We start from the raw sequence: 14,718 nt of genomic DNA on the forward strand, positions 1-14,718 counted from the left end.
GAAACGGTTTACAATGCAGCTGAGATTATTAGAACAACATTAAGAGCAAAGTCTAGGCAACATTTTGCCCATGCAAAGACACATGCAAATGTAAAGAACAATAGCTCAATTTCTTAGGTAAGTGACCCAACATTTATACACTAAGACACAGGTAATACAATTCACTTGTATGTTGTTAATTCTGACATATGTGCATCTGTTGCTCTAAGTCTGTACACAGAATGGCTTCCCAAATGTGGACGTGTCTTGCACTAGTTAGAAGGCAATTTTATAAAAAATAGCAGGAGCAAAACTGTACTTCTGCTCCCATAAGTCACCTGTCTAGAGTTACTACATAAGAAGATAACATGACCAAAGACAAGTTATACCAAATGTGCAAAACACATTAAAAGTGATTTTTTTTAAAGCTCAAAGTTGTTTAAATTGCACCCAAGTCTACATGATTCAAAAATAATTTTCTTGTGCCATGGCTAATATTTATTAAATACCATGTTTTTATTTTTAATCAAATGTTTATATCATTGAGCTTCCTCAATATATTCTTTTTGAGTTTTCACATATATGGATACTGGCTGAGTTTTGTTGGACTCAATGGAAATCCAGTATATGCAGGTGATGCTGCAATGTAAGAATGTGGTGGGAAGATTGGTTTGTACTGAGTCTGATGGATGGTTGGGGATGGTAACAGACGGGGATTTATGCTCACAGGGACTTGGTGAACTAAGCCACTGGGATGGGAGATATTGTAAGTAGGATGCTGTAACATAGGTCTTGAGGTACATGGAGAGGCTAAGAGGTGGGCCACTGGTGCAGCACTACTGAGGGTGGCTGATGATGGGTATGGAAGTAGAGTAGGTTGTCCTCCGAGGTGCGTACTTCCAGCCAGATGGGCATGCACAGCTGTGTGGTTGGGACTTCCATGAGAAAGAGTAAATGGGTTACTGGTAACACTAGTAGGGATATAAGCTTGCTGTCTTCGATGTCCAAAATTTCCATTCCACTCCTGATGCCCAGATGCAAAGTGCTGAACCTATTTAAAAAAAAAAAAAATTACAAAAACATACACACATACACACACACACACACACACTGTGACTGAATTCATAAGGAGTTACACTTAGTTTATACTAAGTAAAATTAGAGAAGAGAAAAACATCAATTTATTTAAATATTATTTAAATATTTAAACATCAACATATTTAAATATTACTAAATTTTATTTTAGTATTAGCATTGCACTTACTGTTACTAATAGTACCACTATGCCCATCATTAATAATAGCTACCCAGTGTTATTTATTCCAGAACAATCCCACAATAAGCTATTATTCCCATTACTGTTGTCCAGATTTGGTGAAGAGACCAAAGGTAATTCCATAGTATTTGGCAAAACTGGAATTTCAACACAGGTCTGATTTCAATACCTTTTCTTTCCCTAAATTCTTTCTGTTCATCAGATGATCTCTATCACTAATAACATGTAAGAAATGTAACTATTAATCCATTAGTTTACATTGTGATCTAAGGAAGTTTAAGATAACAAGCACACCAAAAAAAAGAGAAAAACAGAATCTAAGAGTCTAATCTTTCTAAAGAATATAAATTCTGTTGATAATCTGCTTAATTTTTCTACTATAAGGCCAATTACTCTCTGGTCATTGGCATAATGAAAGGGGAAAATTTTTCTAAGACTGTATATACAGTGAAAAAAACTGCTGAATTTGAATCATACTATTAATTCACAAACATACCTGACTGAAATTCAAATGCTGCTGCTGGAATGCTGATGTCAATTTTTGCTGACGATTACCCACTGAGGAAGGCTGGTTTAATTTTCCAGGGGCTGATGGGCCTTTCAATAATGGCTGGCATATAGAATCTAGAAACCAACAAAATACTAGTTAATGCTTTCTTCCTTCTCACTTAAAAAGCAGAGAGGTCTTTAGGTATCCTACAAAACAGTGCTTGAGAACCTTTAAAAAAAGAAAAGGATCTCTTTATTTCTAAGCACTAGATGGTATCAAAAGAGATTTCCTTTTGTACAATCCATTTGGTGGGGTCAAATTGGAAATCCAGAGAGACTTTTGGCAATAGCATTCTCTGATGTTCCTACATTAAGAGCTTATAGGAGAAATTAGGGAAACAGGAATGACTGTTTTACCTGTGTTTGCCATATGCTCATCGGCATTTAATCTATTTTCTAGTCCCATTGTTGGCACCACAACAGTACAAACAGCTGGTTTGGTTTCTGTGTTGGCAGAGGTTACCCGATCTGTGTTTTGATGGGTATCCTCCACAAAACTGCTCTCTGCAAATGGACTGTCATGTCCTGAAGAGTCTGATGTTGGAGAGCCATCCACAGTATCACAGCCGCTTTCCTGCTCTTCATCTGACATACTACAACAAAAAAGTATTTTTATTAATGTTTTTCAACATTAAATCGTGATAAGTAGTACCTAGGCTCCAGCAAATCGAGGAGGCTTTAATCAGTTATTTCTTAACAATTACAATTTCTTCCTTGTCCAGTAACAATTTTTCATAGATTTTCTATACACTCAACTTAATTCTCCATTCAGACAGGTAACACTAATTCTGTCCTGTTCAGGAACATCCTTTTGGCACTGGATTTTCTTTCCTTTCCCTTCCGACTTGACTTTTTAGTAAGAGTTCATAAAGCTCCATTTCATACATTTCATAAAATTTCAACAAAAGACTACAAAAGCAGCACTGTTCTGAATGACTTAAATGAACAGTACAAACATAAATATGTGACTTCGGTATTTCAGATTAGGTTAGAATGAATATGGGATAGGTGCCAAAAGTGGTAATTTGGGTCATTTCAATAAACCAGATCTCTGAAAAGTTTTCTCCCACCTCTCTGAAGGCTAGCCATAATACTAGATTTCTCTTTTCTTTTCCTTGCCCTCTTAGGACCTGACAATATTTCTATACTTGAGATTTCTACAGCATTCCTATCTGCTTTAATCATTTACTTTATGCTCAACAATGTAAAAATTTCTTTTCATATGCATATTTGAGCTGTATATCTTATTTCTATATCTTATAAATACATCTACATATAATTACATAAATACATCTACATATATATGTGTATGTATATATTAATGTATATATGTGTGTACATCAACTTCCAAACCACATTAAAGGCAACTTATAAAAAAAAAAAAAAAGTGTTAAAATTCCTTTTTATCTACCACAGAGTTTTGGTTGTAAGTACTCAATACCGTATTTCCTGACTAAGAAAAACAAATGTATAAATTAAGACTTAAGATAATTTCTCTAAGATGAAATCAAACATATTTCACTAAAATTTTTATGACTTATCTCTTAATGTATTAGTATATCATGCTGGTTAGGTGAGGCTCTGAACTTACTGGTAATACAAGTCCCAGGACAAAAAGAAAGGTAGATAAGGAAATATGGATAAAAGTATGCAAATCAATCACTGATGAGGGGGGAAAAAATCACAGCAGATATTCTACTGATATTGAGCCATTACTTCACTATCCAAAACATACCCTTTTTATTTTGAAGTCTATGATGCATTTGAAATCTAAGTTACGACAGCAGTCTGTGGAGCTAAAGTTGTGAATGTGATTTTACCCTTTCAAACAGATCATTCTTTAAAAGTCATTCATTATAACCCTCAATTTTTCATTTAGATCTGTTCTATAACAATAAAGAAAAGGACAACTTAAAATCTGAGTTTAAAAAAAGTAATCTAATTGAAAAATTATGCTCAAAAGAGAAGCCACCGTGGTAAACTGGCAGGCACTTACTAATTTGAACAACAACAACAACACACAACAAAAATCATAGGACTTTTAGTAGACTCATTATTTGCTATATACTACTATTGAAATTCCTTTACCTGTTCGGTCTCTTGCAAGGGGATGGACTGGACTGCCCTGAGGAGCTCGTGCTCAGAGTACTATCAGGACTACTTAATGAACACATCCGATCGATATTCAAAGTGCTCTGGCAAGCTTCACAATCTAGACTACCTTTACATCTAGTGGAAGAGGGAAGGGAAAAATGTGTATCAAAAGTAAGAAGATAGCTAAGATTCACATTATTTAAAGGATCTGAAACAGTTAAGAGTGGCCTAACATGGACTAAAAACTAAAGCTCATAAATACAGGAAAATTGCTACAATAATTGTGAAAAACTATTAAGGACATCTCTCTGTGTAGAATTTGATTATCTAACTTGAAGGTTTTAATCCAAAGGACAAGGAATAAGTCACAAAGTTTTCTTTTGCCATGCCAGAGGGCACCATCATTATTACTTAAGGAATGTAGCATATATGCAAGTAACTGCATTTGGCACTTACTCTCTGAGTGAATGTCTCTGTGACGCCTCTTCCTCATCAGTGTCACTGCTAATAGTAATGACACTCACTGCAGGACTAGGGGAGTCAGCGATGATGATGGTTTGCCGCTGTTTGTCTGAAACCGACGAATCAGAGTCCTGTCTGACAGACGTTTCACAATTTCTTGCCTCTCCTTCTGAGTTATGATTGTCTTGTGTTTCTACACAACTTACTTCCTCCACATCTTTCTCATTTACTATCTTTGGAGAAATAAACGCTGAATGCGGGATATTGGTATTCTGTAATGAATTACTCCTGCAATCAAAGGAATAATAGGTCATTTCCATAACCAAAACAGGTACAATGACATTTTTCTAACATAGCTCATGAACAATGCAACCACTCTTATTCAAGATGATGTGTTAACACACATATTGTGAGTTTTGTGAAATATAAACTATCTCTAGAATTTTCAGTGTAGATTTACATACAGTCAACTGGTAATTTTTTTTTTTTTTAGTAAGTGTGTATCTAAATATCTAAAATTGCTACATTATAGGTAGACAATAAATCAAAAGGGCAATGAAGACAATCTTACCAACTGAAAGCATTTATTTCCTCTCTTCCTGGCTCCCATTCCATTAGTTTTACCAAAATACCTCTGAGAAATTGAGAAGGGAGCTGGCTTAGTGTTTATAACAAAGCTATCAAAGAGGTCATTTTGAATATAACAGAGTGACCCTTCAGTGTACATGCAAAATTTATTATAAAGATTAATTCTCAAAGTACAGAGAACAGTTAAAGTACAAATACCAACCTGTTCTGACACAGTCTATTTTTCTTGGGAGTGGAAGGCTGAGGCCAGACAACATGTGCAATGCCCACACTAATTGGCTGAGGGGCCGATAAAGTTATCTGATTGGTTAGAAGAGGTTGCGGCATCACTGAGCTATAATGATTGCTGTGTGAAATCATTTTCCTAAGGAAAAAGTTTAGAAAAATTGAATACCTTCTTTACCAAGATCTTTTATATAAACTATTCACAAAGAAGGACTTCTGTTTTCAACTTACCCCCAGTCTCCAAGTCTTTGTGAACCAGCCACACTTTCAGAAGTTAATGTGGTAGTAGCAGCAGCCATGGGTGTTACCTGTTGCCAAGCAGGTACCAGCATCTGCTGTGTTCTACCAGACCACGTCTGCTGCACCAGAAACAAAACACTAATAAGTTACAGTACTTCACCTTTACTACATCTTAAAACCAGAAATATATTAAAGTTACAATCAACTAATATAAAAGTTAAAGTCAGTACTCTGCAAAGGATCCATTTCCCATTCAGGTCATTTTCATTGCTTTCCAACAGTGAAGACCAATATACTACAAATGGATCAGCATCCTATTTGATATACTTGAGTAGAAGGAGGATAACACATATGCAAAAATAATGAGTTATTACCAACCTGAGAAAGAACTCCTGGTCGGATCTGTAGAGGCTGCACAGCTGGGGCCTGAGTAACAAGTGGAACTGTATTATCTACCCTTATTGAATAACTAGTGGGTTTACCATGTGTAGCAGGAATACCTGTGAAAGATATAAGAAGCATTCTCAAAAGAAAAAATCGTCCTCTGAGTTAACCTGTAAAACATCTTTTTCTAAACTTAAAAGAAGTGCTAAAATTCTGATTAAAGAGCATAGCATTTACAGCAACCTAGTAGGAAAGTGAGATTCTTATTAACTTGTGCTAGATGATCCCAAAACTTGTTATAAAGGCTACTCTTTCTACTGCTTTAAATGCACCTACAAACCTGGATCACTTGTTTTTCTCAAAACATCCCATTTTCTTTTAAAATTTGCTATTATAGCTTTCTTTTCCTTTTCAAATAGTTTAGTAATAGATAAAGAACATGAAAAGGTAAATCTAGTTCATTCACTATCCTGATCTTCTAACTAAGCTTAGCATTTCCTTCTTTAAAACTGTAATTGGGGCCTTCCTGTTGGTGCAAGGGTAGTTAAGATGCAACCTATGAAGCTATCTGCAGCCTCTGCAACATGAGTTCGATCCCTGGCCAGGGAGCTACACACATGGCACAGCAGACCTCTCCTGACTCGCCCGCTGCTCCCCTTGGCAGTATATTTCAGTCAATCTGCCTGTTCTGTTTCCCATTCTCTCTCTGGTGAATACTCTCACCTCCACACCCTTGGCCTGTACCCCAATTCTTGTATGTATTAAATAAATAAATCTTTAAAAAAAAATAAAAACTGTAACTGAATCTTACACTTGTGGCATCAAATGGGGAGTAGATCACTTCAAATGGACACGATGTTTTACATGATTCAAGACAATTCTCCAAAGGAAAAGCAAAATATAACCTTTCTGCTTAATATGATGGTGCAACTAAGTGCTACCCAAAGTGGTTTAATCTAGTGTTTCTACTAGAGAGCTGTGGGAACTTTGAAACAAGTACATTACCATTATGTTAACCCACTACAAAAATTAGAAAGCAGGATTACCAGCCATGTTATCCCTATTAATACTAATATTTGTGTCATACATTGTAAAGGTATCTTACAAATATTAAGTCTTATGATATTAAACTGAAACTATACCAAGAAACATTGAAACAACACAATTATAGACCTTAAGTGTTCTTTCGTTTCAGCTGCATCTGTTACATATGCTAACAAATATTGTTTGTTAATTCTAATTCAAAAGTATTTTCTTGACAATGAGTTAATGAGTCTGGAATATTTCCTTTTTTTTTGATCATCCATACTATGACCTACTCATGGTTACCATGTGTACAGCAAGGTAATTAATCTTTTATCAACTATAAACCATATTTAAAAAATAAGATTTGTCTAATTTCATTGAATGTTTTAAGAATGATACACAAATTGTGCTCAGAAATGTCTCATAAGAAACAAAGCAAATCATCTGATAAAACAAAACCAGTAACCCTAGAAATCTGAATGTAGAATTGAAAGTTATAGCAGGGAGAAGGGGGTGAGAGAGCAAAATGGGGACATAACAAGACTATGGGGGAGGACTCTAAGTGCCTTGGTAGTGGGTGTGATCCTATACCTCTAAATTGTATACAGTGGTGTAAGCCAATGTTACCGCAATTAAAAAAAAAAAAATTCATAAGCCTTTTAAGTAAGTAGGCTCTAACCCTCAAAAAAATTGCTTTTCAAAATCTTGATATACCACACTATGAAGGTGGAGGTGGGTTGCCCTCAGGTTGACCATCACTGAACCACAATTTCATCTTGAAAATCAAGCATCTAAGGTTTTTTAATCATCTGAGTTGTCATTTTTAATATTTTCTGTGATACAAACCTTTCTCTTAATGAAATCTTACGTGAAAATCAAATATATTTAAAAAATGAAAGCAAAGCTACCCTGGTAGAACAAAAGTGGCTTATGAGTTGATAGATTTTTCACATCTCTTATTAACAATCAAGTCAACAAATAATCCTTGGTGCTTTGTTAGGCACTGTGAGAAATATTAAAATTAAAAAAAATTTTTAAGTTGCTCAAATCCTTAAGTCAAATAAAATTCAAATAACCTTCACAATCCAGAAATATTAAGAGAGAGAAATAACTAAGATAGTGTATCTGCTCTGCCTGTTTCCTTTGACTAAAGCTAAACCAGGTTAAAGAGTTGTCTAGGATGGCACAGCAAAACAGATTCCAGGTATTCTGACTTAGCACCAACTGTTTACGCTATACAGTATGATCACCAAGCTTCAAAGAGTGACTTAAAGCCCTACTTGCACCTGAGTTCTCACTTTAAGATATAACTAGAAGTTGGGCCTCCCCGGTGGCGCAGCGGTTGAGCGCTGGGTTGCGAAGCTGCCTGCGGCCTCTGCGGCGCCGGTTCGATCCCCAGCCACCGGAGGAGGGTCCCACATGGTGTGCAGACCTCTCCTGCTGCCCGCTGCTCCCCTCAGCAGTGTACTTCGGTCCTTCTGCCTGCTCTGCTCCCCGCTCTGGCTCTGGTGAATTCTCTCACCCTCCCACGCTTCTGACTGTACCCAGTGCATGTATAAACCAAACAAACAAACAAAATAATAAATAAATAAATAAGACATGCCTCTAGAAAATTAAAAAAAAAAAAAAAAAAAAAAAAAAGATATAACTAGAAGTTAAAGCCTAGCAAGGTCAAAATTCTAGGAAGGCACTTCGGAAGTTGGGTTTTATTCTGGTTATTCCAGTACTGGTAAGGGTTGCTGCTACTGCCCTCTAAAAGTCAACTAAGAAATGCCCCAGTTTGAGAATCTGTGATCTCTTCAAAGTTCTGGCACCTATCTCCACTTTAGAATTTGTTATTTCTAACTAAAAGAATAGACACAAGCTAATTTAATCAAAATCAATTCCTTTTTCTTCATTTAAAACAAACAAACAAATGGGCCTCCCTGGTGGTGCAGCAGGTTGAGCGCCGTGCTGTGAAACTGTCCGCAGCCTCTGTGGTGCGGGTTCGATTCCCGGCCGGCCAGAAAGAAACCACATGGCGTGGCAGACCTTTCCTGCCTTGCCTGCTGCTCCCCTCAGCAGTGTCTTTGGTCTGTCTGAATGTTCTGTTCCCCGCTCGGTCTCTGGTGAATTCTCTCACTCTCCCGTACCTCTGACCTGTACCCCAGTTCTTGTATAAATAAATAGAAATCTTTAAACAAAAAAACCCTAACTTATGGGTAAAGGACAAGACTAACATTTTGGGCCAGAACTTGACCAAAATTTAAAGACTTGGCAACTTGAATGTCTACTAATGATAGATCACAGGTACTTACCTGAACACATGGAGCAGTGATGCTAAGTATAGGACAACCCATAGCTTTGCCATGCTCACTAAATTCTACCCAGGTATTTTTTAACATGCTAGTCTCTACTGGAATACAAGTATCATATGACCCATTTTGTTAATGATGATAACAATGGATCTCCAGTCAAGAAATGAGTGTCACTTGGTCCAAAAGCTACTGACCAGCTTAAATTCAAATGCTGCATTGAATATAACAAAAACTATACAATGCTTTTAAAGGATACCTACATTTGTTAAAATAATGCAAGCCTAAATGCAAAATATAATTTAAATGAAAATACCTTGAATAGCTGGGGGACAGATAATCAGTGTCTGCTGAAAAGCATCACCACAACCAAAATGAGCAGTTCCAGCCTGCAGAGGAATTCCATGGTGCACAACTGAATGAGCAGATGTAGTTAATACCTGAAACAATCAATGTGTTATTTTATTATGCAGGCAGACTTCTAGTTGCTACACATACGCTTTAAAATTTAAGTACGTTCCTTAAAATTATAATTCTACAATAAAAATGGACCCAGAGTACATTGGAGCCTCCCCTGGTGGCGCAGCGGTTGAGCGCAGGGGTGCAAGGCTGCCCGCAGCCTCTGCAGCACCAGTTCGGTTCCCGGCCACCACCGGCGAGGGTCCCACAGAGTACATTGGAGATGGTTGTGATATAGTAACATACACTTCAAGGGTGTGATCATACACTTCTAAATCATACACTTCTAAACCAATGCAACCCCAACTTCAAAAAATGAAAATAGACCCAGAAACTGATCCTACATGACTTCATTTCATACAACTGTGGCATAGAAGGGCAGGTGTAAGATAATGAGAGAAGGAAAGGTGAAAAGAAAAAATGAATTTGGGTAACTATGTTCTGATAGTTACCCTGAAAATTAGATTTAATAGAATAGCCCTAATGAGACCTCATCATCACTATTAATCGATAATGGCTGACATGAAAATTCTGTATATTTCAAAAGCAAAATAAGTAATCTTTAAAAAGAAAGATATGAATTATTAAATACTGTAAGTTCTTACCTGACTTCTTAATGTGCCAATTTTAGTAAAATTTGCTGTCAAATTAGCAGTACTGCTTGAAGCAACTGGTCTTACAAGTGAAGTTTTGTTGTGATTATTTGTGTCACATGAATTTGGGTGGGATTTACAAATATCCATTATATGAAAACAGGACTTTACACTGCAAAAGAAAAATTATTTTAAATATTTAGAATCATCTAAAATTAATGAACATCAATAAAATTTAAAATAACTTCCAAAAGAAAAAAAGTCTATGACTTGTACTTTATTGCTTATTTTTGATGCCATTTCTAGCAGGAAATTCTATAAGAAAAGATGAAATTTCAAAGCAAGTAAAAGTCTATCTTATATCCGTAATACTTTTTTTGTAAGACACCAGGGCAATATTCAACATGGCTTTTGGTTAGCATGCTATAATTTTATGACCCTCCTACCCTAAATAATTTTTCCTAAGTTTCTAGAATTCCACATCCCTAAATTAATGGTACCAAAGTATGTGGTCATCATGATGGGCTTTATATTAAAGGGGTGATTCTCAATAAGGGATGTAAGTTCATCTCTGTGCATTTCTTCAGTGTTTTTAAAGTAATAAAAGAAGTTGATTTAAGTCACTTTACTCCTTTCAGTCTTTTAAGAGGAGGGAGACAAAGAATTTGTAATGCCTAAAGAAACTTTAATAAGGCATTTCAACTTGAACACATAATCTTCTCTACTAATCCATTTTTAATACCCCCTTTCCTTCTAAATGCATATGAGAGAGAAGGGAAGGGAAAGAAAACAAACAGTGTGAAGGAAAATTGAAAATGTAGTTTGCTCTGCACACGTTATTGTCAGTGATGAACACTTGAAGATTACATAATATTATAATGCAATGTTAAATCAAAAAAATGTCTTTTAAAAAAGGTAAATGGGCTTTGCAGGGTTCAAAAGAAAATAAAATCTAAGGTCTATCAGAACTGAAATGTGACTTGGAAGAAAAAAACTGTTAATACTTCCTTTAACTACATATATACATGCCTGGTTGGTAAGGTAAGAATACCATGTAAAAACAATCATTCAGTCATTTTCAACATGGTATTTTGGGGGAAAAAAATAAGCTGGAATGCAATTCAGATTTATGTTCTAGTTCTACCCTGCCACTCACTAATCTATATGAACTTGGCCAACTTAGCTTAACCTCTTTTGACTCAGTTTACATATTTAAAGAAGAAACTAAAACATTCATCTAACACTGATTTTCTAAAGAACTAACGTTTTATTTCTTCAGAATCATTTTAAAAGATTTTAAAGTAACGTACTGGTTGCTATGAGGAAAATCTAGAAGATGTTTCATATTAACAAAAGGATGGTTCAAAGTTTCTGCTGGAGTAATTCTTAAATCGGCATCAATCAGCAACATTTTCTTCAACAGACTAACAAATTCTCTTCTGTCAGCTTTCTCAGCCAAAAGATCACTTCCTTCCAAATCCATCACTGTGTTCACCTAAGAAAGCAAAAATTTCATCAAATAAAAATAAGCCATAGAAGGTTGCATGTTAAAGTTTCATGGATTAAAAAAAAAAAAATCACAAGGAAATGTGGACTTCTAGTGAGTCCGAGACCTGGGACACGATGGTGAGGGAAATCAGACATGGGGGACTGTCATGTCTAGCATGCAGTAAATCTTTATTGTCTTAGTGCTCATTATATACTATTTTAATTGCAGCAGGTATAACATCAAAGCATACCATATAATGATAACATGTATGAATGATTAGTCTATTTTCTTACTATTATCTATTTACTTCAGACAGTAGGGGTACCAGGTGGTTAGTTCTCACGCACATAATCTTATCGCCCCCTAGCCAGAGCCTGGGAAGTTCGCTCATTATTTTTGTTGTTCTCAAACTGTGGAGATGTACGCAGGTCACTTCTAGGCTCTCAACACCAAGTCCTGTCACCCAGAGGTTTTCCTCCGAGACGCATGTGTTTTCACATGCCTTAGGGACTCGGGTCAAGGCCCTTCTGCTCACTACGCAGGGTGTCCTCCAACAAGGAAAGAACTGAGAACTATAATTATTTTGAAATAAAAAATTCAGTTTATAACATCTCCTCAAAGTGCTCTGAGGTACCAATGAGCATTTAAAACAAGTTAAATTGAAAAAAAAAAATTAAACAAATATCCATTCCTATCAAGATATACGGAAATTTGTTTGCCAGGATTTTTCCTTTAAAGAAAAACACCACATACTAAAGAACAGGATAATGTAAATTAAGTATTTGATGAAGTCAAATGCAATTTAGTTCCTGAAATGTTGAAACCCTATAATCATTTTCATTTGAAAGGTTTAAAAATAGCCAGCACTCTATAGCCATTTAGAAAATGACGAACAAGTGTTGGCATCTGTGGCATTCAAGCCCACCACGGTAAGTATGCAACATTAACACCAGTGACTACTCACATGCACTATATCATCCAGACTGTTGAATATGTACTTTCTGGCTTCTTTAGACTTCATTCCTGTCTCTGCCTCATGTTCTTCTAGTGTCTTATTGAATATATCAAAGAGAGAAAAATAACATTACTATCTATCATTTTAAGCATTTCTTTACATCTGGCACATTTAGTATAATATATTTAATTATTTAAGGGAAGTAGTAGTTTCAAAGGATAACTACCAAAATGTATTTTTTTTAAAGATGTATTTATTTTTGCATAGAAGAACTGGGGTATAGGCCAGATGTGCAGGGGATGAGAGGATTCACCAGAAACAGAATTGGGAGCAGAACAGGTGGTGAATCTACTGAAATACACTGCTAAGGGAGCAGCAGGTGAGACAGGAGAGGTCCGCTGTGCCATATGTGGGCTAGCTTGCTGGTCAGGGATCGAGCTCAGGCCTTAGCGGTGACAGCTTAATAGCACAAAGACTTAACTCTTAGGCCACCAAGGAGGGCCCCCAAAATGTATATTTTAAGTAGGAAAAAAAAAAAGAGAGAACTTGCTTCAGGCCAAAAAATATTATCTAGAAAACAAACTCCTTACACAAAATAACAAATTTTAAAGTTAATCTTTGAGGATCCATTGATAGCCCAAAGATACTAACAATAAATTAGGTACTTGGGATATGTAGTAAGTGGTTAAATTCAATTCTTATTCTATAATGTAGAACTGGGATTAGGAAGAAAAATACACAGCACAAAAGGTATTACACACATAAAAGTTTAAAAAAAACCATTTAAAATGAATTTATAATTATGATGTCAGTTAGAAAATAAGCTAAATAAGTTATTCAGAGAGGGTTTATCTCTTTAAAAAGGAAAGGATAAAAATGAAGATTCAAAAGGAAAAAATGCAATAAAATAAAAATAGACATGGAGGGTAAGATGCATATGAGACATTTTAGAAAAATGTCTTTCTAAAATTTTAAAAATTACCTTTAGCCTCCAACCAGAATGAGAAATATCTGTTTCTCTGCAAAAAAATCGTGTGGATTTTGTACCCACATTTAACAACTGCTCTCCTGGTAAACCTTGAGTCTGCGAAATGTATCGAATCTGGAAAAAAATTTACAAGAGAAGTGATTATTCTTTCATGCAACAGCCATTAAATGAACACCCTTTGTCTATCAGACATTAAGCTAACGTTAGTCAAAAATAAAAAGATGTTAGTCTGTGCCCTCAAGAAGGTTATAACTTAGCGAGGAACATAGAAGTAGACAATTATAATGCAGTGTTTTAAGTACCATAATAAATGCATGCTTTATGGTTAGACAGAAAAGGGATGCCTAAAATAACTGTAGTCACATAACTCTAAAAAAGATAATGTTTGAGTTAGGTCTTTGAGGAAAAAATAAGGGCTTGTTAAACCATGAAAGAACAGGGAAAACCTGATCTACTGTGATTTATGTGAAGGTTATAATATGAGTAAATATAGAAAATACCCACACACTCGGAGACTAGAAGCACAGAGGTTCACTAAGGAAGAAAAGGCAAAAGATAAATTGAACTAGCAGGCAGAAGGCTTTATCAGGAGTTAAGAAGTTTGCATTCTTCTCTGCATTACCTCTGGGAGGTAGTAATGGGAAACCACTGGAGATATTTAAGCAGGAAATTGACAATTTATATTTTTAAATTAATGCCTAAGAATGGTGAGAGGATGAGGTTAAAGGAGAGATGAAGGGGCCTGAACTGAAAGACTTAGTATGGATAGAGGGAGTGAATCCAAGAGATTGAGACTGATGGGTTTGACTGTGGGAGCACTGGGGGTGACACATCCTTACCACTGGCATGCGCATGGCCGAATCAGTAGAAAAGGACAGGGGCACAGATGAGTTCCCTCAGGAGGACACTGAAAAGGTCCAGCCTCAGGGCCTCTGAACTAAAAAAATATTCTTCTGTTTGGAACACTCTTGCCCCAGATATCTGTATGGCTCATCCTTCACTTCTGTTCACCCTCAGTTCAAATGTCATCTTATTTATGAGGCCTTCCTTAACACACTAATGACAAGTCTTCCATTCCTTAATACCCCTTATCCATTTGCTCTGTTGTATTTTTTGC

The 14,718-nt window shown here is 35.9% G+C and overlaps 1 protein-coding gene across 3 annotated transcripts in view; it reads right to left on the reverse strand.

The window, feature by feature from the left end:
- Positions 1–553: 553 nt before the first annotated feature.
- HIPK3 (homeodomain interacting protein kinase 3) overlaps positions 554–14,718 on the reverse strand; it is a gene marked incomplete at both ends in the record, with an annotated part of 46,603 nt that continues 32,438 nt past the window's right edge. The window contains 14 exons of one of the 3 annotated variants that reach the window (XM_084231215.1): positions 554–1,030; positions 1,752–1,879; positions 2,162–2,397; positions 3,893–4,033; positions 4,355–4,648; positions 4,932–4,994; positions 5,151–5,312; positions 5,405–5,529; positions 5,792–5,913; positions 9,434–9,557; positions 10,182–10,341; positions 11,480–11,664; positions 12,623–12,709; positions 13,596–13,715. In XM_084231215.1, coding sequence (XP_084087341.1) covers positions 554–1,030; positions 1,752–1,879; positions 2,162–2,397; positions 3,893–4,033; positions 4,355–4,648; positions 4,932–4,994; positions 5,151–5,312; positions 5,405–5,529; positions 5,792–5,913; positions 9,434–9,557; positions 10,182–10,341; positions 11,480–11,664; positions 12,623–12,709; positions 13,596–13,715 — 2,424 coding nt within the window. Of the gene's footprint in view, positions 1,031–1,751; positions 1,880–2,161; positions 2,398–3,892; positions 4,034–4,354; positions 4,649–4,931; positions 4,995–5,150; positions 5,313–5,404; positions 5,533–5,791; positions 5,914–9,433; positions 9,558–10,181; positions 10,342–11,479; positions 11,665–12,622; positions 12,710–13,595; positions 13,716–14,718 lie in introns of all 3 variants that reach the window. The other 2 variants (XM_084231217.1, XM_084231216.1) reach the window with 2 other exon arrangements.

Source organism: Talpa europaea (assembly GCF_964194135.1).
Source record: "Talpa europaea genome assembly, chromosome: 1".
NCBI classification, from domain to species: Eukaryota; Metazoa; Chordata; class Mammalia; order Eulipotyphla; family Talpidae; genus Talpa; species Talpa europaea.